Raw genomic sequence first — 24,877 nt, 5'->3', positions numbered from 1 at the left:
ATTTTCAGGGCAGCTGGAAATAATGTATTTTTTGCTCTGCTCGTACAATTGAAATTTCATGGCTCTGAGCCCCAGGTTTTGTCTTTGTTTGGTCAGAGGGGCTGCAGGGAAGTTTGGAGAGATGAGCTAAAACACCAGTTTCTTGCCTCCCTTTTCTCCCTCACTGGGTTCCTCAAGCAAAGCTCTTATCTCTCCACGCTCAAAAGCCAAAGCAGAGCAAGAACAATTTAGGACTGAGTGAAACTGTGCCCGCTGATCTGAATGGGAAGTTATTTAAAGCTATTTTCTCTCTTGTCCCTCTGAAGGTCAAGCGCTACAGCCGGGGGGGGGGGGAAATACGTGTGTCCTCGCTGGGCGGCGTGAGTCAGGTTTCCGGGGGAGGCTCAGCATCTCCTCTCCCCTTTTCTTTTATTTTCCATCAGCTTTCAGCTCAGCCTGCAGACTGGGGGGTTTGAGCAGAGCTTTAGCCCTTGCAGTGATGCAGAAGGTTATCTTTTAGTGGCAGCTGCCAGCGCCCGGAGCCGGGGAGGTGCTGAGCCACGGTGGGGAGCAGGGGGTGCAGACACCCTGGCTCTGTCTCCCTTGGTGCTGCGGGAGGAAGAGGCGGGGAGTAGAGAGCACATCACCCCACACGCTACTCTGGGGCTCGTTAATTGGGTTTGCAGCAGGATATCCCCAGCTGTAAAGGTAGCTCAGATGGAAGGGGAATTGAGGGAAATCATGGGCACCGTCAAGGACCAGCCGTACCCACCCCTGCTTGTGTCGCGTGGTGGAGTCAGTCGTTAAGGGAAAGCAGGAAGAATAGGGTCAAATGAAACCTGCTGCTCCTGCCAGGAAAGGAAAAATCACGTACAGCTCCCTCTGTGCAGTTGTGATGCATCCAGTGGGGAGAGCCTGGCCCAGGTTGCCCAGAGAAGCTGTGGCTGCCCCATCCTTGGAGCAGTTCAATGCCAGGTTGGATGGGACTTGGAGCAAGCTGGGCTGGTGGGAGGTGTCTGGATGGTCTTTGAGGTCCCTTCCAACCCAAACCATTCTACGATTCTGTTTCCAGTGAGAGATGGCAGATGGTTCCCTCTTGCATCCTCTCTGGTCTCTGTAGGTGCTGCCCGGGTGGTGAAGGAGCAGACACATGACAGGAACACGGATGTGGGGGGGTGGGGGTGGGTGGTTTGGCTTGTGACCTGCTGAGAATGAGCTGGTTTTTGCTTTGCAGTGGACATGCCGTGGCAGCTGCAGCTCTTCCATCAAGTTATTAGGGTGCAGTCACAAAATGCTTTTGCCGACGAATCACAAAGTGATTTGTGATACCCTTGGACATTAAAAAAAGTGTGTTCTGGGTGAAGTGAAGGCAGTAAATGTGAATACTTCTGGATGATGGACATTCCCCATAACCCAGGGGAATATGGGGTGTCTTTGTGGAGCATCCAAAGGCTGTGGGACTTTGTCACCAGTGATGAGAGGTTGTTGCTGAACAGGGGTTGGGGTAAAATGAAGGAGGGTGTTTCCATTCCTTTTGCCCTTGGTGCAGACCCCATCCCTGCTCCCCCAGCACTCACATCCCTCTTGCCTTGGCAGCTGTTGGTCTCTCCAGCTGCCCCGAGCCCCCGGTTCCTGGCAACGGCCTCAAGATCGGCGAGCGCTATTTGGTCAACGACGTCGTCTCCTTCCAGTGCGAGCCGGGCTACGCGCTCCAGGTACCCAGCGTTTGCCAGCAAAAAAAGGGATGAGAACGAGCACCTGGGGTACAGGGAGACCCTCCAAAAACTCTGGGCCTTGTTTTCCTCTTCTCCAGGGCCACTCTCACATCTCCTGCATGCCAGGGACTGTCCGCCGCTGGAATTACCCACCGCCGCTTTGCATCGGTAGGACTCTTGTTTCATACCTAGTAGATGTTTTTAAGGCTTTTCTAAAAAAAATAAACAACCCCCTCCAAAAAAAACCAAAAAGGGTATGAGTTAGAGAAATTTCAGGTTTGTTCTGGAAGTGACACAAAGTGTGGAAAAAAATCTTCATTTGTTGCAGGGGAAATGTCAACAAAAAAGTCCCCGGATGCTTTATTCTGAATGTTTAAAAGGCAGCGGTTTTCCCGACACCCTCTCGGGAGCAGGGCTGAGCTCCAGAGCCTTCCAGCCCTTCGGAGAACGGGTCTGGGCAGTCGCTTTCCCCCGAGAAAGAAGTGAGCCCTCAGAGAAGAGGCACAGAGGTGAAGGGAATTTGCTGGAGTTCGTGAATTATTTTCAATACTTTGCTTTTAGCAAATCTAGATGTTTAATATTCATATTGCACATTTTACAGCTTGGAGAGAGACATTTATGCATTTAATAGCTTTAGTTAACAGTTATTTCAGGCTCCTGCTGTTCTAGCTTACATCATTTTGCTTTAAAGTAATTATAAGAGCTAACAGTTCTTTTATCCGATGATCTGCAGGCCAGGAATAAATAGAGAGACATTTGCAGCAGAATGACTGAGCTAAAGGACTCAAACCCATGGGAGTTGCTCTGGGAGAAATCAGAAGCCCTTCAGCTCAGCATTAGAGTTGGGGGATCCCAGCCTGGAGGAGGATCCCAGTGTTATCATCTGGCTGATGAGTAGCTGAGAAACTACGAGTTTCCAGTTTCCTTCTTTTAACCAGCATCGATCACCCAGTTGGGCAGGATCCTGCCGGGTTGGGCTGTGCCTGCTGGGCACTGTCCTGGTGTCATAAACAGTGTGATTTAATTCAGATTGTCTGGTTTTGGACAGTTAAGACCACGCAGGGTGGTACGAACACCCCTTCCCTGTCTCTCCGTGTCCCTCAGCTCACATCACACTTGACTGAAAAAGGTCATCCAGCTCCAGAGGGGCATGAACACGTCCCTGCAGCCAAGTGTGGATCATCACGAGTGACCTTTGTCTTTTATGGGGATGCCACAGCACCCCATGGGGACAGTCCTGTGGCTCCTTGTCCTGTGCTCATCACACACTGGTGTGTCCTGTCCAGAGCATCCCTGGCCACACAGAGCCCAGCCTTGGGTTGTTCCCCTGCTCAGAGAGCAGCTTGCTTCCCCAGCCAAGCCTGCTGATTTTCTTTTGGTCTACTTCATCCAGATGCTTGGCTTCTAAATAATTTAGAAGTAGTTCTATTAAAGAGCCATTAAGAGGAAAAAGAAAGAGAAATCTTCTGGGAGAAACCTTGTTAGTAGCAAGTACAGACGTAATGAGCTCTTGGACAAAGGGAATCTGTGCCTTCCCTGTCAGAAGGCGTTAGGAGCACAGGTCACCCAGCTGAGCATGAGAAGATGCTATGTCTGTCTTTAAATTTCACGTGCTCTCTTTTGTAAACATACTTTGTGCTGTCTTCTGTTGGTTTACTTCATTCAGGGTGCAAACACTCTGTTCTATATTTATCAATAATTACCCAGAGATTGACGAGTATAGAGGCAAGGTAGATCAGTTACCCTGTCAGAAGGCGTTAGGAGCACAGGTCACCCAGCTGAGCATGAGAAGATGCTATGTCTGTCTTTAAATTTCACGTGCTCTCTTTTGTAAACATACTTTGTGCTGTCTTCTGTTGGTTTACTTCATTCAGGGTGCAAACACTCTGTTCTATATTTATCAATAATTACCCAGAGATTGACCAGTATAGAGGCAAGGTAGACCAGGGAAAGAAGTAGTGGGAGCTGGAGTCAAAATAGGATCAGTCTGTTTCTTCACAGTGATTTTTTTTTTTCTGAGGTGGTTAAAAATTGAAACAAGTTCTGTGTGCGTGATGGGCACTGCTAGGACAGAACAGAGCGTCTGTCCCTCCTCCCTCACCTCAGATCTGTCTCTCCCACTGTGATTGCCAAAACTGGATCTCTGGACCCAGGCTTTTATCTCCAGAGGGCAGGAGAAAGGCACATGCATTAGTAATGTGGCCGTGCAGTGCCTGGCAAACTTTGTGCTGGTTCCATAGCAGGCTTTACTTTTTCTCTTCTTGGTTTTTAATTTCTTTTATTTCCCACACAGCTGGTCGGCCGCCACCATCACCCCGAGAGAGCGGTGGGTGATGGTGACCAGTGACACTGTCTGTTTTACAGCCCAGTGTGGAGGAACGGCAGAGGAGATGGAAGGAGTGCTCCTGAGCCCAGGCTTCCCAGGAAATTATCCAAGCAACCTGGACTGCACGTGGAGGATATTGCTGCCAGTGGGCTTCGGTGAGACGGCTGGGGTTGGTTTGATGCTGTCACAAAGAGATGCTGGGGAGATCCCGTCCCTGTTCAGGCAGGGCATGGGCAGGGCTGGGTGCGTCACTTGCCAGGGTGAGTTACAGAAGCTCTGTTGTTTGACCTCCTGGTCACACTTTCCATTAAAGATGCATTTATATGGTGCTAGGAAATGATAAATACCTTTTCAAAAGGTGATTATGGATCACCATGGAGTGTAGCATGGATATGGATTTGTGGGCTCACCTCTGAATGAGCTGTAACACCCTCCCTCAGTGTGCTTATCTACTCCCACCTTAACCATTCACATTTGTAATAGCCTTAAAACATCATCCGTTGCATCACCCTTTATAAATGTAACGAGTGACCAAAGCCTGTGCTGGATTATGTCCTGCCTCGGCTGGAGTTCATGCAGGGATCAGCACCTTCAAAAGCAGCATCTCCCCAGCCCTCGGGAAGAGAGGAATTTGCCCGGCTCCAGCTCAGCTCCTCCCCAGGCCAGCCCCAGCAGGGTGTCTGGTTGCCCTTAGGTGGAAGATGTGCTACAGCTTGGGTGTAGCTTTAGAGGCAAACTGTCCCTTCTTCCTCTCCAGGTGCTCACATCCAGTTCCTAAACTTCTCCACTGAGCCCAACCATGACTTTGTGGAAATCCGCAACGGGCCCTACGACACCAGTAACGTCATCGGGAGGTTCAGTGGCACCGAAATCCCGGGCTCCCTCCTCTCGACGTCCCATGAAACCACCATCTACTTCCACAGCGACCACTCCCAGAACAAGCCGGGCTTCAAGCTGGAATACCAAGGTAAGGAAGCCACCGAGAGAGCAGCAGTGGGACAGTCCTGTCCCCGGGTGCTAATGGAGAGGGGAGAGGGCAGACAGCACGGCTGTTGCTCTTCTGATGAATTAATTTCATGAGGACTTAATCCAAATGAGTGGAAAGGTGTTACATGAAGGCCATGCTCAATCCTAATAACTGGGATCTGTTCACCCGGACTTGTGCCTACGGCAAATAACAAATGTTCCTAGAGTGCTCTGTGACAGGGAAATGCCTTTGAATTAATTCCAGCCAGATTCACTTAGATCTTGGCTCTCTCGGCTGTTGTGTGTGATGAGAAGAGTCCTCACCAGCCATGAGGACATGCTCGGGAATTTTGCAGCTGCTTTTCAGTCTCAGTTGAAGTTGCAAACCCGTCCTGAGCTGCAGCCTAGCCTTGTGATGGGGCACAGAGATACAGGGCAATGGAGGTGCCTCCCTTCTTGGCCAGCCTGAGTCCTCCAGCAGCTCCACCGTTGGGGACGTGATGTCCTCTGAGCAGCAGCCGCCCCAGTCTCTGGAAATGCTCCTTTTACGGGACGTGCTGCTCTCTGAGGGGGCTGGAGTGGGGCTCCCCACGTGAGTCTTTGCCCTGTTGAAAGAGAACATGAACTTCTCGCTCTGCTTGATCCACAGCTCCACCTTGATGAGTGGTTTTGCAAAACCTTTGGGTCTTCTCTGTCCACCTGCCCTTGGCATATGGGACCAGGAAGGAGCAAAGGATGCCCAGGGCAGGTCGTGTACTTCAGGCTGAACACAATTAGGATGGGGTTTGCTACGTGGCAGCTGGGAGCCGAGTGGTCCAGCCACTGCCTGGGAGAGAGATGTGAGGAGTGGGGAAGATGGAGCGTGTGTCTCCAGCCGTGTGGTGCAGCCAAGGACTGACAAAGGGCTGACTCCCAGAAATAGCAATAAAAGCCGCTACTCATACTTAATTGAAAACATTAATTTTGTCTTGGCTGTCCTGTTCATGCACCATATAATTCATGCGCTGCTGCACAATTTAGGAAGGAATGTGCTCTCTGAGGCACTCTGGGTAATCTCATGGAAATTGCTATGCAAATTAGCTCTAGCAAGGCTGACCAATAATTTATAATGCCAGGTGGAACATGTTAACCAATTGACTTGCGTTCGTCATCAGGGTTGTCCACGTTTTGTTGAAAAACAAGGCAGATTTCCCAATTGGAAGTGAAGTGCGGGGTGATCTGTGGGTCCCGGCTCTGACCCTGGGGCTTGTGGCTGAGGCTGCAGCAGAGCAGCAGCAGGGCTTTCCCTCCGCCTCTCTGCAGATGTGTGCGGGGCTCATTAACCTTTATCTCCTTCAATTAAGTCATTGTATGAGGAGGAAGTAGCCAAGCAGCGTGGGGAGTGGACTGTTCCTGCTTTTATGAGAAAATACGAAGTATGAAACATTCCTCCTTATTTTTTTTTGGTATTTTTTTTAGCCTACGAGCTGCAGGAATGCCCTGACCCCGAACCTTTTGCCAACGGTGTTGTCAGAGGAGCTGGTTACAACGTTGGCCAGTCCATCTCCTTCGAGTGCCTGCCTGGCTACCAGCTGATCGGCCACCCCGTCCTGACCTGCCAGCATGGCACCAACAGGAACTGGGACCACCCCTTGCCCAGGTGTGAAGGTATGGTTTTGGGGTCACCCCGAGAGCCCCTGGACGAGCCTTTCTGGGGAGAGAAAAGGCTTCAGCTCTCTGTTCTTGGTCTCCTTTTGAATCGTTGTTTTGTCGTTGGGCTGAAAATTTCTCTGGAAACAAAAGCATCGCTGGAGGCAGGCAGGGAGTGTGCACTTTGAATAAAGACTCAGCCCCTGAGGTGGTGAAGCATGTTCTCCGTGAGCTCATGTTCACACATTTCAGCCTGGTCAAAGCCAACAGTTTGAACAGCTCAAAAACAAGGTTCGCCTTTTGAGACGATGTGTCTGCACCTCGTGCTGTGGGCGAGGAAGCTCTAGCTGTCAGTCTCACTGCTGATGTGCTTCCAGAAGGAAGCAGTCCAGGGTGATTGTAATGCTTGATCTTCCCCGCTTTATTTCTTCAGCAATGTTCAGCTTCTCTTGATTTGGCATCAGTAAATAAAACCAGTCCCTGGTAAAAGACCCCGGTGGCTCTGTAGGCTCTTAGTGTGGGAAGATTGTGTCCCAGTCCAGTTCTTCTTAGTGGGGCAATGATGGCATCTCCAAAATGATCTGGATGGGACTTCTTCAGTAACCTTGAACATGGTCTCCCTTCTGAAGAGCATGTGTGCCAGGAGGACCCTGCAGGCTGAAGGAGTGGGTCTGTGTTCTAGGCTCAAATGTCCAAATTCTCTTTTCAGCCCCCCATGGGGCTGTTTCAGCCTTTCATCCTTTGGGCCAGAGGACTCAGTTGTGTGTGGTTTGCTTTAGAAAGCTTTCGTGTGAACCCTTGAGAAGTTCAGAGCTGTTTATTGAAGCTTTCCCCCCGCGTTTCCCAGGAGCACTGACCTTTATCCCAGCCTCTTCACAGCACTTGGTCTGCAGGAGCTGTGCACTGGTATTTTTCCTCTCTTAAGTCCTTGAACCCCGGAGAACACAAAGCATAAAGAACCAAACCCTCAGCTGACCCCAGCCGTGCCCCAGGGATGTGTGTTGGCTGAGGAGGAGTCCCGTGCTCAGCTGGGTGCTTCTCGCAGGGCAAGGGGCTGGTGGTAGCAGGACTGTGCCCTTACCTCCCTCAGGCATCAGCTACAACCATCCAATCGTTCCTCCTTTATTGTGGTTTTGAAGTGGCTTTCTTGCTCTTCAGCACTTCAATAGCAGAGAGGGATGAGGGATTAGGTAAGTTTGGAACCATTTGCTTTTTCTCTCTGTGTACATCTGGTGGGCTGTTAGTGCTGGGAAAGCCAATGCAGAAACTTTCCCTTTCCAGCTGTTTCCTTAAATGGTCCATTTTTGCATAGCAGCAAGCAGTGAGGACTTTCTGCCTTAGGCTGCCCACCTCACCTTTCCCACACGGGTCGCAGCTGAAAGCCCTTTTAATTAAAATTGAAGCTGTAATTCTAAAATAAATGCACAGACAGGGATGTTTCCAGCAGCGCTCCGGGGAGTTTTTCCAGCGATCAGCAGGCTGCCTGCTGCTTTGCAGGGTGGAAAGGAGCTGGGGCCCCAAGGTTCCCTGGGTGTTCGTTTCAGAAAATGAGTGTATGGAGTTACAGAGATACACATGCTTTTCTCAGCTTGATGGACCATGTGAGTGAGCAGAGCAGAACCAGGCAGGGAATATATGGAGCCCAGCTCTAACCTCACATCTGGAACAGCGAGTCAGGGCCGGGGTGGAAGAAGTCAGAAAAAAAAAAAGTGTTGAGAACTTGAGCTGGAATTAATAAATTGTGTGGGGAGGGAGCGTGTGTTATCCTAAGGCAAGGACTGAGTTAATCACAGAATCCCATGGGTTGGAAGGGACCTCTGGAGATCATCCAGTCCAACCCCCTGCCAAAGCAGGTCCCACAGGAACGTGTCCAGGTGGGGTTTGAATGTCTCCAGAGAAGGAGACTCCACCACCTCCCTGGGCAGCCTCTTCCAGGGCTCTGCCATCCTGACAGGGAAGAAGTTCCTCCTCGTGTTTAGATGTAGCTTCTTATGTTCAAGTTTGTGCCCATTTCCTCTTGTCCTGTCCCTGGGCACCACTGAAAAAAGACTGGCCCCATCCTCTTGACACCCACGAGAATCAAAGCCTGAGATTGCGAGGCTACTTTGAGCTGATTGTAAAAGGCTTCATCAACTTCCCCATCCTGATCAGGTGGCCTGTAATAAACACCCACTACAGTGTCCCTCCTATTGGCCTCCCCCTTAATTCTCTCCCACAGGCTCTCAACTGTCTCTTCATCTGACCCCAGGAAGGGCTCTGGGGACATCTCCTCACACTCTGTCCATTCCTTAACATAGGGCTACGTGGCCTCTCGAGCAGAGCAGGCTCGGGCAGGTGACACTGTCTGCACTTACCCCGTGCCTTGGGTTGTTGCAGGTTGCCAGGAACATGCTGCAGATGTTGTTATCCTTTCTGTTCAGTTTCCCTGCCAGGGAGGTGCAGAGGCTGGTGCTTGTACAGGGGACTGTCAGACACAGGGACCTGCTGGGGCCCTCCCGTTGCCTGCAGCAGGATGTCATCTTTCTCTCCCCCCTTTTATTTTTTTTTTGCTGTTTCTAATTGCCTCTCTTCAGTCTGCAAGTTCATTTGGCGCTGGGAGATACCTCGTGCAGGAGAACTGTCGTCTTGATTAATGAATTGGACGGTGCTGTCACACAAATCATCATTTCCCCCCTGCTCGGATGTGCTCGCTGGAAAGGCAGCTGCTCGGTGGTTCTGGTCCAGGCCGGGCTGGAGGAACAAGAGGAGAGATTTGCCCACTGGTGTGAGCTCCTCAGGAGCTGTGTTTTCCATGCATGGGTGCAGACAGCTGGTGGAGCCCAAAGACTCTTACCAGGGCATCAGCTGGAGTTTATTTGTGCACCTGGTCTGACATCTGTACCAAACACCCTGACAGGCTCCTTCCAGCTCTGGAGCACTCGCCTTGATTGTGCTGGAATTCAATTGAAAATGTTAGATGTAGTTGTGACAGGTAGGAATTATTCGAGGCAAGCTAGGCCACGTTTTAGGGCTGGATCCTTCAGAATTTTTGTCTTTTTATATCACAGAAAAATGGGAAATGGAGGGTCTTTAAGTGTCACTGTTTTGGGGCATGTTTCTGCATTAGGTTTGTGTCTCTGTCTGATTGCCTGCAGTGCCTTGTGGGGGGAACGTCACCACCCAAAACGGTACCGTTTACTCTCCTGGCTTCCCCAACCAGTACCCCAACTCCCAGGACTGCACTTGGCTCCTCACGGTGCCGGTGGGATACGGGATCCATCTCAACTTCACTCTGCTGCAGACGGAGCCCTACAACGATTTCATCACCGTCTGGTGGGTACGGGGGAGGTGTCGGGGCTGGACGAGTTGCCCAGAAAGATGCTCTTGCTGATTATAGATGGAGCATCCAGTGCCACCGTGCGTGGGTGGTGCTGTGTCTGAGCGTGAGGAAGTGTCCTCTGGGGACACTGGGATGAGGATTTGGGATATTTTTTTACCTCTGGGTACTTAATAGGAGTAGGGCTTGTAGATTAACAGCTGTGTGCTGCAAGGGGCTGGCAATGGGGACAAGGTGAGTGTCTCCAAACACAGTTAACGTTCTGCTCCTGAGAAATGGAGACATAGGCTGCAAGGCCAGTGAAGGAATGCTCACTGGTGATGGGGCTGCTAATGCCCAGTGAGGGAAATGTCATCCTTTGGTCCAGAGGGGAGTCTGTAGAGGAATCCTTGGCTTTCCTGGTGCTTTTGCCTTGATCTTGTGCGGCTCCCAAGGAGCAGTCCCACCTTTGGCCATACGGCAGCACCTGTAAGCCCTTACAGGTCTTTTTTGCCATTAATTTCTGGGATCATCAGCAGTTTAAAATGAAACACAGCCCCTTGCAGTGCCCGGGATGAGCAGTCATGGTCCCACTGAGCTGCCACTGTCCCACTGGGCTGCCGGTGATGCCAAATGGGTCCCCAGAGGTGGGAGGGTGTTCGGGCGCAGAGCCCCCCTCGTCCTGCTGGGTGCTCTCATCAGCCTGGCCCTTCGTTCCAAAATACTCTGCTGGATGGAATAAGGAACAGTCTCTTGGGAAGCCTGAGGGGCTTTACGGAGGAGACGTTATGAATGGTAAACAGGGTCTTTATCTCAAGCTAAATTTAGTTGAAATGAATCTTGTCCGGACTCGCATAATAGGAATTGCCTTTCGCTTCTGATTTCTCTGATAGACATTTTCTGGGGCTCATTTTTATTCCTTTTGCGCTTTATCTCTGGCTACCTGTCTGTGGATAGAGGCTCAACGAAGAAAAAGCCACTGGTAAATTGTTGACCAATGTCCTCTCTTGGTTTTTCTTTCCCAACACGAGCTGCGCAGCCCCACGCTCCCCCCTCGTCTCCCAGAGAACTGGGGGGGTGTTGGGAACCAGCTGTGACCCCCAACTGCCTTTTGAACAGCAGCAACTGGGAACTGTGACCTTTGATGTAAAACGGGCACAACTCTGCTGCGGCTAATGAGGTGGCACTGATTTCTTCACCCCCGGAGCCTCACAGGCTGGGATCTTCCTTTCCTGTTTGGAGAAGGGAAGAGAAATTGGCTATTATCAGCGTCAGCCAGCGCAGGGAGCACACACAGCTGCTCTGCCCAAAGAGCTCGTGGCCAAATTCTTGAGTCTGTAGCACTCAATCAGTCCCTGACTTTCAAAATACCTCTGTGTCTGCTGTGCAAACAGGGAGTGAAACTCCATTGGAAAACTGGCCTTAATTCTTCAAGTTTGAAGGTTAAAAAAGAAGTTTGTGTTTGTAAATGTCTGCTGGGTGAGCTCTGCACTGCCAGAGGAGGTTATCCTGGTTATAACAGAGCGGGGAGGGGGACTGGGGGTCCAGGTCAGCTCCCCAGGGAGCTGCTGAGGCTGCACTATAGATGGAGAAAAAGGGAGGAGAAGGAAGGAAGAGCGTGGAGGAGTTCCTGTGCGTGTGGTGTAGAAGGTTGGTTGTTGCCTAGGATTAAGGACATGTAATAATGCTCTTTTCTTTTGTTTCTAACATACGATTTTAGGGATGGTCCACAGCAAACAGCCCCACAGCTGGGTGTGTTCACTGGCAACTCTCCTAAGAAATCAGCCCAAAGTTCTTCTAACCAGGTCCTGATGAAATTCCACAGTGATGCAGCCAACGGAGGGATTTTTGCCATTTATTTCTACGGTCTGTATTGTTTACTGAGCAGCACGAGCTTTGTGTCGGGGCATGGGTCGGTTGTGGCTTGTTGTGGGGAGGGTCTGGGATTTTTGCCATTTATTTCTACGGTCTGTGTTGTTTACTGAGCAGCACGAGCTTTATACCTGCCTGGGATGTGTCGGGGCATGGGTCGGTTGTGGCTTGTTGTGGGGAGGGTCTAGTTCTGGGGAAGAGAAGATGTGAAAAAACCCACACTTTTACCTGAAATCTTCAACAACGGGACCCAGTTTTAAGAGGTTTGAGATTTGAAGGTCTCTTACGCACTCGGGCGCTGGCGTCTGTGTGGGATGGGGAATCCATCTGTGACACCCTGATAGTTCAAGCACAGATGGGGTGGCTGCAGACTCACAGCCCTGCCAGCCCCACACCTCTCTCCAGGTGATGCCTGTAAATATCAGCCTCTCCATGACGGATCCCATTATGGGCAGCTCAGTTTTCTTTGCCTAAAACTCTCCTTCCCCGCAGCGCTGCCGGGATGTGGAGCTCTCTTTCCAACGCTCTGCTAAACCAGTGGGGTCATCTCGGTGGCCTGTTTTAACTGGCAGCCGTGTTCCCTCTGAGAGGTGACTTCATTCCTCAGGGGAGGACAGGAGTTCTTGTAAATCCCTAAATTACTTGAGGATTCTTTGGTGCGAGCTCAGCTCGAGCTAGAGAGACGCTGGGTATTACATGGAAATGAGAGCGTTTGCTTTCCACCACTAAACAAGAGCCCAACTTTTAAATTGGATTAGCTAACAAGTTCCTACGGCAGAGCTGGGATTTGGGAAAGTGAGAATGGAGACCTCCCCTCGCTTGGGTAATTTGCTGGCAACAATGTCCACAAAGTCCTACCCGAATTACACCATGAATCTGGGCAGAATGTCTCGGCTTCTGTTCAGTTCCGAAAGGCAAGTGTTAGACGGATCGGCGGAATTGAAAGAATGTTTGCTGGGCTTCGGAGGGAATTGGTTTACTGCTGCAAAACACTGTAAGATTTATATTCCCAGACAATGGCGCGGATATAACAGTTATGCAAAAAAATTATGGTTTAGGCAGTTTGGCTCAGAAATGAGCAATATGTAAACACTGCTGCAGTTCAGCAAATGCTTCCTTTTGCAATATGAATTAGACACTATCATTGCTTTGGTTGAGCCCATCAGCATATGCTGCTGTTCTCTCGTCTTGATGGCGCTTTATACTGAGGTTTCTTCAGCTGGAGGTTTATGTGGGGCATAAAGGCAGTCACAGGCAGGGTGGGAGGTCTGGGGTCGGTGCTGGTGGGAGTCGGTGGAGGCCAGTGGTCATTTATAACCCGTTAACCAGCTGGGCACTCTCACAACTGCTTGGCTTTTTATTAAAGTGTCATTTATTGGCTTATTGCTCCCTTTATACGTGGGCCTTTGGTATAAAGCCTAACCCCAAAGATGTAAGTGATGGAGGTGGTTTCCTCCATGGTGAGATCTGTCTCTTTCCCAGGCTCGCTTTGCACACCAAGGAAGGTGTGGGAGAAAGGGGGGGATTTTCACACCAGACCCAGGCAGTGCAGTCAGTTAAATCTTTGGCATCGCCCTTTGGGTTGAAATTGCATGAAATGCAGTTTCCTCGGGATCTACAGCAATGTATATTTTCTTTTCTGTGTCTGAATGTTGGCAGATCTAGGACATAGGAGACGTCCCCCTTCAGCTTTAAATTGTCTTTTTCCCTACAGTGATGATCAGCCCCCTGTCAGGGAACCATGGCCCCTTTAAATGCCTGCAAAGAGAGGTTTCCTTGGGGTGGAGGAAGGGAAACAAAAGACTGATTCGCAGAGCTTAAAGATTCAATAGCATCCCTTGAAAAATGATGATGTTGCAGCCGTTATTAAACGGGTTGGTTCAGGTGCCAGCACAAACTGATGTGTGAGCGCGGTGGGAGAGGGTTTTATGGCACCGTAACTCAGGGGGGTCCCACTGTGGTTTCAAGGACGGGACTGTGTTTTGTCCTGGTGAGAACAAATGGATGTGCTGTTGGAAGGAGCTTTGCCAGTGCTGTATCACCCAGATGCTGAAGCCGTCTTAATCACACCCCTCTATTGAAATATGGCCCATTAAGGAGTGGAGATTAATGCTGTAAATGCTGGGTTATCTTTCCACTTCAATAGATGCTGTCAAGCACTTTTAAAATAGCATTGAATTTAAATTTTTGTTGAGGTTTCCTTTCCTTCTTCCCCCCACTGTCAAACTTCTGCTTAAAAGATTGCACGTAACTGTGTTCCCTCCTGCCCATTCCCTGGACCTCTAAACATCACATTTTTCCACACACCTTTTGGGAAAGTATTATTGTCCCACAGGTTAGGGGGTAGGGAAGTTGGGGCGAGACGATGGGGCATCTACTTCTGTACATCTGTATTTAAGCATTGTCATTAAGCCTCATTAAGGTGAGGCTTTATATGGCCAGCCTGGCCCTGGTGCAAAGAGTTCGACAGCACGGAGTTAGTAAGAATTAATATTCAGTGGCAGCTTGAGCTCCAGTATCTTAAATTAAAGGGCTGATATAAATTTCAGGGGAAGTTATGCTTGTCCAGGGTCAGGTGCGGGGAGAGCAAAGATGCAGAGAAGTGCTGAGCAAATAGCAGAAAATGTCTTTCATTAATATTCATTTGGTTCCCGGTACCATATTTTCAATTTAACTGTGCTCACAGCTCTTGTGCGTTTATTTTCATAAGCAGCGCGGCGCTGGAGCCTTATACACCCACATGCTTGTAAGCAGGGCATTTGTTTTGCTCAGTGTTAGCTGATCTTTAATTTTTGGTGGAAAATTTGCTATTTGAAGTGGTTTTGGTCAGGTGCGTGAGCCGTAAGGAATTGTTTCTGCTCCTCGACTGGATGCCCTCTTCCCCTTAAGCCACATGGCACCCCTGAAAAAACGCCTAATTGGGCAAAAAGTACAAGGTCTGCCCTGTTTTGCCTTCCGTGAGGCACTGACATCACCCTCACATAGGGGACTTTGTGAACTGCAAGCTACATACAGGGTTTGCACCTGGAAAACATTAGCACTCCTGGAAGTATTTGCAGAAGAAATTAATGTATAATTCCAAGTTAAAAATAAACCAGTGAGTTTTGCGATCTCTGTTCAAGGGCAGGCGGTAGGGGTGAAATTCTCTGAATAATTATTGTCATTTACCTGGTGATGGAGCAGCCCGAGACTCTCTCTCTGCTGTGATTGACCTAATTCCACTGAGGTCACCCAGATCTTCTTTCTAAGTAGCCCAGAAGGTGCTGGTCAAGTTGCCTCACGTTGGCCCCCATTGATCATCATTCAAGAGCTGCTTTGGGGCACAAGTAACAGGAACCATCTCCGTAGGGTTTGGAGGGGGGAAAAGGGCTGGTTGTGCTTTTGAAATTCCTTCTACTTGTGGGGAGGGAGGATTTGCTGCGGTGCTGCTGTGCTTCACTCTGGGGTGCTGTGGCTGCCTTCACCCCCAGCTTAACATCTCCCCCTCTTCCTTTGCTCTCTTCCAGCCTACCAGCTCTTCAGGTGTCAGCCACCAACCGTCGTTCCCAACGCAGAAATCATCACCGAGAATGAGGAATTCAACATAGGTACCCCCTCTTGGTCCCCTCAGCCCTCTGTCCCCTCACCAGCTGCTGGCAGTGCCCACAGGAGGGGACACACGTGCTGTCACCCCCTGTCTCGGGTGTGAGGGCACCTCTTCACACGTGTGAAGCCATTGCTTGTGGTGTGGGGAGGTTGTGCGTGGCCTCTCCCAACACCTGACATTCACACATCGATCCCATTGTCCCCAGGCTTTTCCTCTCTGTTCGTACAGAAGAAGTGATTGGGCTTTTCTGAGAGCCCTGAGCTTGTTTGGAAGCATTCGGAAACGTTTGCCACAATAATAGTTTTCAGGTGTTTCAAGCAAAGTGTTATGTGAAAGCCTAGAGACCGTTATTCTGGGTTTTTTTGAGAACCTTTCACCCGTATCGACGGTGCTTTTTGTATTTTTAGCTGTTGCTCGCGGTTACATCCGCGTTTTAAGTGTGTCTGCAGCCAGTGAAGTAGCCATGATTTTTTTTTTTTAAAGCATCTTTTTCTCGCCGTCTGCTCTCTTTGAGGAGAGTCTCCCCCTGAAATAGCTCACACAAATCATAACAGTCTCAGTGGCACGACAGCAGTTTAGCCCAGCTGAGGCTCCAGCAGGCCTCCCTACACCTTTTACTCCAGCATGGCCGTGTCAGAGGCAGAGTGGGGGGGGTGAGAGGTGCCCCCCGAGGTGCCCTCTTCCCAGGGCACGGCTCAGCCTTAACGAATCCATCCTTTTTGTGAGTCAAGATGTTTTCTGTGTCTCTCCGTAGGTGACGTAGTGAGGTACAGGTGCCTTCCCGGCTTTACCCTCATTGGAAATGAAATCCTGACCTGCAAACTGGGCACTCATCTCCAGTTTGAAGGACCTCCACCCACGTGTGAAGGTAAAGGGGGGGTGCCCAGAGTGGCAGCCGAAGCTTCCTACCCAGAGACTGCTGCAAAGTGTGAGGCTTGGGAAGGGAGAGAGCCAGCTGGATGGCAGCTGGAGGAGCTTTCCTTGCACAAACAGCATCTTTGGGGCTAATTCTCAGATCTCCAGGGTCTCAGTAGTGCAAAACCACCTGTCAGGACCTCGTGAGGAGGGTGGTGGGATCCCTCTGTGCAGGGAAAGGCTGTTCTGACCCACCTCAGGTCCCACACCTGGGCTGGGCTGCAGCAGCAACCAGCAAATACTGGTGAGCGATCTGCTGGGTGACATTGCAGCCACCCTCTGATAAACGACAGGTGAAGTTCCTCCACCCCTTGCTGGATCTGGGGGTTTTACGGGGTCTCTGTGTTGCGTGGTGACACGTCGGGTACCCCTGGGTTGTACCCCAAGGTACAAGGTTAAGGATGGTGCTTTAAGCTCGTGCTTTCCCGCAGAGGGAGCGAGCAGAGGAGTGACGCACCGTGTGTCTGACTGCATTCCCCAAGTCATTACAACAGTCACCCGAGTGTCCTTCTTAGGCTGGGAGGGGGGAGGAATCCTGCGTGACAGTTGAGGAGCCGGAGGAGGAGCGGGCTGCGGCACAGAGAGCTCCTCGGGCACAGCATCCTGCGAGGAACGGCCTCGCTGTCGGTGCCACAGAATGATTTACAGGGGAGAAAAAATGAGAGCCCCGAGCAGGCTGGGCTGTGCACCTCGCTGCCACGCAGGAGGGATCCCAGAGATGTTTCCACGCTGCCATGTTACCTTATTTATCCTCCGGATTCCTGCTGGTACTTTTGTTCGCTCCAGCCGTGATTATTTCATCTCCTTCGTTCCCTCCTATCTGAACATTTTTACCATATAATGGGATATTTTTCTATAGCTTTATTCTCTCTGAAATAGCGTGAACTGAAGGAGAGAAAGGGAGGTCATTCAATTATTTACTGATGGTTGTTAGCCTGGGGGTAAAGGGACTGCTTAAATTACATCTGGCCACCAATTTATAGAGGTCAAAAAATCACTGATGGGATTAAGGATTTGGAAAGAATACACTGTTCTTTCTGGATAGTTCTGGCTGTTTTCTATTAATACAAGTGCAGCATTTGCACTGGGCTTTGGTGACAATTATGGATAAATAAAGATCCCTTTCTCTTTATGTTTTTTGTTCACTTTGTATGTTTGCCTCCTCTTCTGGGGTGTTTTTGCTGGCCCTTTTATTTAGTGTATTCAGTTGGATATAATATTTTCAGAACCTAAATGGGGTGTAGTGATTAGAGAAAGGAATTGGAGTTTTTATGTCCTGGTTAACAGCTCCGTGGGTGAGCTGGGATAAGCCTGTGGTTCCACACCTTGTTCTAACCCAGGTAATGAAGTTTCCAGGGATTCCCAGGGAGTGTTTTGTAAGTGGAGAAGAGTTGCTTGGTCGCGGTGCCCTTCGTCTCGAAAGAGGTGTGAAATGATGCAAAGACGGTTGAAATTGTTCGGTTTTATTGTTGCTTTTAGCCCCTTTCTTTAAACATGGCGATTGCTGGGATTTGTGGAAAACACAGTGAGCTTCATCCAGAGCCTGAGCCAGGGTCTGGGGATCCTCATGAGCCCCAAGGGTGCAGTGATGTCCATGGGTGGGAGTTGTGCTCTGCCATGCCCTAGCTCCTCAAGACCGATGACCTTGGCCATAGTGCGTTGTGTTTTCTTCCTTCCTCTGCAAAACAGGAAAATTCATTTGGTGTTGTCTCTCCCTCCTGTTCCCGGCAGTGCACTGTCCCATGAACGAGGTGATGACGGACTCCACCGGTGTCATCCTCAGCCAGAGCTTCCTGGGAACTTATCCCCACTTTCAGACCTGCTCTTGGGTGGTGAAGGTGGAGCCTGGGTATAACATCTCCCTCACCATCGAGTACTTCCTGAGCGAGAAGCAGTATGACGAGTTCGAAATCTTTGATGGTAAGAAGTTTACCGCTGTGACTTGCAGAGCAGCTGAGGGGAAAGGAAAGGAATGGCCAAGTTGCATTAGGTGTTAATCTCTGTTTCAGAGCTCTCTGGGGAGAGCTTCCCACCACTGCGCCTGTAACCTTCTGCTGGACTTAAAGAAAGCTCCTCCTAACGCTCATTGATTCTCTGGATAAGAAAATATCAATGGTTTGATTTTTGGATGGCTCTAAAGTATTTTCCCAAGGGGCAGGACTTAGCAAGTTCCTGGGAGAAGCTGCAGCAGAGTTTGCTGGGGAGGGGTGAGGTGAGATGGTGGGACTCCTCAGCCCTGAAGCCCACACAGACCAGATTTTCTAGGCCTGCGAGTTCTCATGACCTGAGAGGGGATCTGTCAATATTCACAGTGATGCAGCTCTGCAGCCAGACACAGAACACGAGTTCTGCTGGTGCTGCTGGGGTTTCTCATGGGGATGTGAGCTGAAGGCACGCTGCCTGGAGCAAAGTCCTGGTCTTACTGCAGTCACCTGGGCTTTTTTCACAGTCACTTTCCCAGGACCCAGGTGTCTGCTCTGGGACTCGTGTTCATGAAGAAACCCTGAGCACGAGCTGCCGTTCCTGGACTGGTGGTGGCATTCCACAAAACGCTCGTTCCTTCTGCAGAAACACACCCAGAAAGCCCAGGAGTCACTGTCTGTCTGTGCCAGCCCTGACTTTTCCTCCTTCCTGTTGTTCTTCCAGGTCCTTCTGGTCACAGCCCTCTGCTCCTGTCGCTGAGTGGGAACTACTCTGCCCCGCTGACCGTCACCAGCAGCGGCAACAAAGTCTATCTCCGCTGGTCCTCTGATCATGCCTACAACAGAAAAGGCTTCAAAATCCGCTACTCTGGTGAGCCCAGGGCAGAGAGGGGCTGGCTCTGCCAGGAACGTGGCCATCCCCTCAGCTAAGGATCTCCCCAATGTTGCTGTGGAGGGGCAGGGGCCATCTGTGTCGGCAAACGCTGCCAAGGCCTGGGAAATGGGCACAAAGCTGGGCTGGTTCTGAGCTGGTGGGGCTGGGGAAGGCAGGATTATTTCCAGCAGAAACCTGGAAGCTCTGGCTGCTTTCTCAAACCCCTCTTAATTAATCAGAATATATAACCATAGACATGGTGGCTCTGGATGAAGGAAACCCCACCCGTGCAATTTGCAGTAAATATTGCTGCTTCACTAAATCATTGTGTCCTTGTGATGAGGCCGTTTGGAGATGTTTGAAGATGAACATCACAAAACATAAGGGCTCTTGTTGGGAGCTGCTTGGAGCATGAGACACAACTTGGTTGGGACTGACAGAGTTCCAGCATCTGCTGTGAACTGTTGAAAACACCTTGTGCTCCCGCTCAGACCTCGTGCTGCTGCCCTCGCCGGGGCAGGACCGGGGAGTCTGGGTTGCTCCTTCAGCAGGAAAATGCTGCCCAACACTGGATGTTTGCTGACAATTCCTTAAAACAAATTACTGTGTTTTGGAACTTAGCAAATCTTAATTAATGGAAGTTATAAAACTGGGCTGAGAACTTGCCAGCGTGTCATAAATAAGTAATGACTTTACTCAGTAAATGAATTAAGTAATATTTAATTATCAGAAATTAGTCTTTATTTCTAGAGCCGAGTGAAGCTTGGATAGTGGCCCTGTGCTTTCTCCCTTTGACTTTGTATTTATCCATCAGTTCTCTGTTTCTTGCACAGCCTTAGGTTTTGGTAAACGCGGTGAAGTTCCTGAGACTGGGAAGGGAATTTGTCTTGCCACTGCCCATCCAGTGACTGATTTATTGTCTTCTGCCCTTCTCTCCAGCTCCTTACTGCAGCCTCCCGCAGCCCCCAGCCCACGGGCTCATCCTCAGCCAGACGGGCCAGCTCCCCGGCAGCACCGTGCGCTTCGGCTGCGACACGGGCTACCGCCTGGTTGGCCACAGCACCACCACCTGCACCCAGCACCCCCAGGGCTACTTCCACTGGAACCAGGCCATCCCCCTCTGCCAAGGTGAGAGCGGGCAAACCGAGCCCTGCGGGCATCCGGGGGGTCCTAGGAAGGGCTGAGAAAAACGGGGTAAAAATAAAAACCCCTTGTAATTCCCCCCCCCAGTTCCCTGTTGAGAAGAGGCTTCAGGCTGTGGGTAGGGTGTTCCTCTTGTGTCCAGGTCCTTGGGAATCAATGAGCAAGGAGGGGATGGAATAACTGTTTGGGAGCATTTGGATGGGGGAGAAAAAAGTGTCTGTGCAAAGGCTGCTGCTGGAGGTGTTCAGACTCAGCAAAGGCACAGCCTTTTGGTTAAGGCTGGGAGAAACTATGGCCTGGAAGATTCTGGAAAGGCTGGCAGGAGCAGGGTCCCGCTGGGTTTTAGTGACTGGAATGAATTTCCTTTGGTATTTCTGGAAGCGCTGTCTTAGGTCTGCGTGAGTCAGTGGGGGACAAGGAATTTGTTAGGATTCAGGTGGTGCCCGGTTTCTGTTGGCTTCATATAAGATTCAGGCATGTGGCTGTTCTTTCCACATGTCCTCCTAATTAACCATAATCTTTATGACATACCATACTTAGCACATGGCTCCTTCCAGGCGTGGGAGGGGAGGACGGGGCACGGTGCCCCGGGGGGGCTTCGCTTCTGCGCTATTTCGTCTCCCTCCCCCTGTTCACTTTCTGATTGCACCTTTCTCTCCATCCGCCAATCAGCCCCGTTCCTTTGTGCTGATAAAATGCCCATCTTTATTCTGATGAAGCCTTTCAGTGTCTTTGAACATTCATCCATGTTCCAAGGGGACCGAGCACTGGGGATTAATATTGCATTGACTTCCCTGGAAACTGGCCAGGGAACAGAGACAGCACAGGCAGAACCTGCGTGCGGTGGCTGCATTGTTTGCCCAGTCCAAGCCCTAAGGAAAAGCAGGATTATTTAGCGTGGGAAGTGCCAAAGAGCCTTGAAAAAAAATTTCTTCTGTGCTCCTGAATCACTTAGTCTCTTTGGAAATGGCAGAGGGTGCAAACAGCCCTGCCCCTAAAGGGTGGGTTTGTGCCGTGGGTGCTTCTATCCATCTGGAGCACTCTCAAGGCTGTATTTATTGAAAGGGGAGTGGAAAGCAGGAATCACAGAATCACAGAACCTTCTAGGTTGGAAAGGACCTTAAAGATCATCTTGTCCAACCGTCAACCTAACTGACAAAAAATAGACACCCACACAACAAACAAGGAGCATCATCACTAAACCAGACCTCCCAGCACTACATCAACCCGTCTTTTGAACACCTCCAGGGATGGGGCCTCAACCACCTCCCTGGGCAGCCCATTCCAATGGCTGAGAACCCTTTCAGTGAAAAAATTTTTCCTAATATCCAGCCTGAACCTCCCCTGGTGCAACTTGAGGCCATTTCCTCTTGTCCTGTCGCCTGTGACTTGAGAAAAGAGACCAACCCCCATCTCTCTACACCCTCCTTTCAGGGAGTTGTAGAGAGCAATAAGGTCTCCCCTCAGCCTCCTCTTCTCCAGGCTGAATAACCCCAGCTCCCTCAGCCTCTCCTCATAAGACTTATTCTCCAGACCCCTCACCAGCTTTGTTGGCCTTCTCTGGACCCGACCCCTGCCACCCAGCCCGTTGGCAAGGGGGAGCTGGGATCCCGAGCCCAGGCTCCGGGAAAACAGGGATGGGGGCAGGCGCCAAGCGCTGGAAGGAGCGGCTGGAGCGCAGCAGTGCCGGCAGGCGAGGGCTGTCATGGCAACTGTGCTCCCGAATCCTCCGCCCGGCGTAAGGAATTGCTCCGATGCGCCGCATCTTTTTTAAAGAGAATCATGTAATCAAGAACAGGTACAAAAGCTGCTAAGTCTTTCCCGCCCTGGTGAGCTGGAACAGCACCTCAGCCTCGCGTTCAGCTCCAAAAATCTGCATTTACGTCCCAGAGGTGTAATGGTGTGTGGGGAGTGGGTTTTAAAGGCGGAGAAGGGGAGGAGTTGGAGAATGTGTGGGGTGACTGGGAGAGAATGTGCTTGGGTGAGGTGTCCCCTGACAGCAGTGATTCAGAATCTAGTCCCTGAGTGCTGGTGCCCAGGCCACCGGGGAGGGAGTCAGAGCCAGACCATCCATGACTTCTCACTACCTGGCCCAGACATGGGGGCTCCTGCGGTGTTCCTGGGAGCAGGAATTCCTGTGGGAGCCATATGGGAAGCACTAAGTCCATCTCCTGGGGGTCTCAGCAAGCTCCCACCCCATGCGTGACACATCAGGAGCTTGATAGGCTTAACCCATGGTGTCACTCCATGGCAGGCACCAACAGAGGAAGAACTGGGGGGAGAATTCATAGCATTTCAGGTAGGTTCCTGCTCTGATTTCCCCTTTGGAGAGGTGTGTGTGTCCCCACTGAGCACACAGAGAGCAGCTTGTCAGGATCCTGGTGCTGGATGTCCCTCTGGAAGAGCCTGTCTCTGTCCCGTGGGGAGGAGAGCTTGCTGGTGACGTTAGATCCTGAGGCTGAAATAGCCCCTTGGGGAAAGTCTCCCTCTCTCTCTGTTTGCCCTAATTGACATCAGGACTCTTAATACTGGCCCATGGCAATCAAGTGCCTTGAGATGGATGTGGGAGGTGAGTGAGCAGCAGTGATTCATGGGGGAGCAGCTCCCCCCCCTGGCCTCCAGCAGCCGATAGCCAGGGTTGGCTCTGCTCTTCTTGCCTGCTTCAGCTACAGAAAATCCAACATCTTTTTTTTTTTTTTTTTTTTCCCCTTTTACATGGCTCTCCAAGCCAACTGGCAACCTTTTGTTTTGGGCCGTACTCAATTTCTCATCCTTTCTGGTGGCCAGGACCGCATGGCAGAGGTTTGGGAGCTCGATCCATCTTTTTTTTTTTTTTTTTTCCCCTTTTACATGGCTCTCCAAGCCAACTGGCAACCTTTTGTTTTGGGCCGTACTCAATTTCTCATCCTTTCTGGTGGCCAGGACCGCATGGCAGAGGTTTGGGAGCTCGATCCATAACACTGCATCAATGGCTCACACAATCAGCTGTGTAGGAGGAGGGGAGCTGGGGGGGCCTGTAAACACATGGTCTGGTTAACAAATGACATTTCCCGTAGCTCCTTCTTGCCAGCACATAATCCTCTTCCCCTTCCCCATCCCCTCTGAATAATCTTTACTACGTGCTCTGTCCTGGGTGACATTTATGGAAACGGCAGAGACTATTCTGCGGGGAGCAGCCTGGCGTTGGCACAATGGGGGAGAACACACGATGATCTAATGCGCCTTTTCTGTCTCCGCTGCCTATTTTTAAGCTGCTTTGTTTTTGGAATCCCAGCTGCAGATTTGCTTTCACAGCCTCTGTCCCTTTCCCTAGCACATCATCTTCCCGCAGACGGAGGTTTTGTACCTCTGAACCCCCATAACTGGCTCCTTCTCCCCTTTCCCTGGACCACGCTCTCCCCAGGACTCTGGTCTGCTTTCCCCTGGAACATCTACTGTCTTTGGTTTCCTCTGCTTCTGGTGGCTGCAGTGCCCACAGTTGGAGCCTCAGAAATGCTCTTTGGAGCAGATGGCAAGTTTATTGCCACCCTGAAAAATCAACCTTCTCTGCTTCATGCAGAGAATCAAACCTTACTAATCCAAACATTCTGCTGGAGGATGCGGGTTTGCAGGGAAGAAAGGATCCTGCCAGGGGTGCAGGGCAGCAGAGGTGGCAGCCCCAGGTGGCTCTCCCTGATTCTTCTTCATGTCACAGCCCGACCGTCTGCAGGTGAAGAGGATTACTTTTTTAATTATTATTTTTGGTGGCTTAATGAGTTTTTTAGCTTCCTGCATCTGGCCCAAATGTGTTACTGCTACCTTCTTTATATCAGGGCAAAGTTTATGCGACGGAAAGACTCTAAATGATGGGACAGAGCAGGTGAGAGGCAGGAGAAGGAGCTTTGCTGGGCAGCAGGGCTTGGGCAGCGGGAATTCATCCTTCCCTTGTGCAGGGACACGATGGCAAGTGGCAGCTCGGCCTCGGTGACCTGGAGCAGGGCTGGCCATGGTCTCTCCTGGCTCCTGATGTCCCTCCCTGTCGGTCCCTGTGCTCTCGTTTCCTGGTGGCAGATAGAGGTGGTGAGTTTTGGCAAAGCATCAGGCTGCAGGAGAGGATTGGACAGAGAAAGGAGGAGGCTTTGCGGGGGGCAGTGGGAAGGGAAGGGGGTCAGCTTTCTCACCAGCCCCTTTGGTTGGATGCAACATCAGAAAGTAAATAATTAACCAACTGCCAGGTGGAAGGGAACGGGTAGGACTTTCTGGGGCCCATCTTCTTTTGCCTCAGAAGGAAATTGGTATTCAGCGTGGCTGCTCGTCTAGACACCCAGCCTTGTAGAGAGATTCGCCAAGCTCCTTAGCTCGATGAAGTGACATACGTGTGATTATCATTTCAACCAGGGATATGCCTGATCGTGCTAATACGAGCCTGCTGAATTACTCACACCTATTAGCAACACCAGCATCTGCAAGGTGCTGTGTGATTGTGTGCCAGGCTGGGGCTCTGGCCGACTCGTGTGGCGGGAGTGGGATAAAAGCATCTTGGACCTTGAGTGGTAGAAGGTTCCAGTGGCTGTGCTGATGCTGTACACAGTAAGTTTAGTCTTTCCTTTTTAGTGCTCGGTGGGGTTCATGTCACCAGAAAGTGACTTTTCTAAGGTTGCTGGTTTTCTAGCCCT

At 50.7% G+C, this 24,877-nt stretch overlaps 1 protein-coding gene across 5 annotated transcripts in view; it reads left to right on the top strand.

The window, feature by feature from the left end:
* Positions 1-24,877, top strand: part of LOC106890635 (CUB and sushi domain-containing protein 2-like) — a 291,319-nt gene that overhangs the window by 245,962 nt on the left and 20,480 nt on the right. For all 5 annotated transcript variants that reach the window (XM_014946585.1, XM_014946584.1, XM_014946583.1 and 2 more), the window contains 12 exons: positions 1,576-1,694; positions 1,793-1,862; positions 4,059-4,175; positions 4,778-4,987; positions 6,445-6,633; positions 9,750-9,927; positions 11,631-11,776; positions 15,289-15,369; positions 16,123-16,236; positions 18,015-18,203; positions 18,930-19,076; positions 20,019-20,207. In XM_014946585.1, the coding sequence (XP_014802071.1) occupies positions 1,576-1,694; positions 1,793-1,862; positions 4,059-4,175; positions 4,778-4,987; positions 6,445-6,633; positions 9,750-9,927; positions 11,631-11,776; positions 15,289-15,369; positions 16,123-16,236; positions 18,015-18,203; positions 18,930-19,076; positions 20,019-20,207 (1,749 nt within the window). The remainder of the gene's footprint in view (positions 1-1,575; positions 1,695-1,792; positions 1,863-4,058; positions 4,176-4,777; positions 4,988-6,444; positions 6,634-9,749; positions 9,928-11,630; positions 11,777-15,288; positions 15,370-16,122; positions 16,237-18,014; positions 18,204-18,929; positions 19,077-20,018; positions 20,208-24,877) is intronic.

Source organism: Calidris pugnax, unplaced genomic scaffold (genome assembly GCF_001431845.1).
Source record: "Calidris pugnax isolate Ruff unplaced genomic scaffold, ASM143184v1 scaffold113, whole genome shotgun sequence".
Classification (NCBI taxonomy): Eukaryota; Metazoa; Chordata; class Aves; order Charadriiformes; family Scolopacidae; genus Calidris; species Calidris pugnax.
The sequence above is the reverse complement of the archived record's forward strand: the minus strand, read 5'-3'. Positions and strand labels throughout refer to the sequence as shown.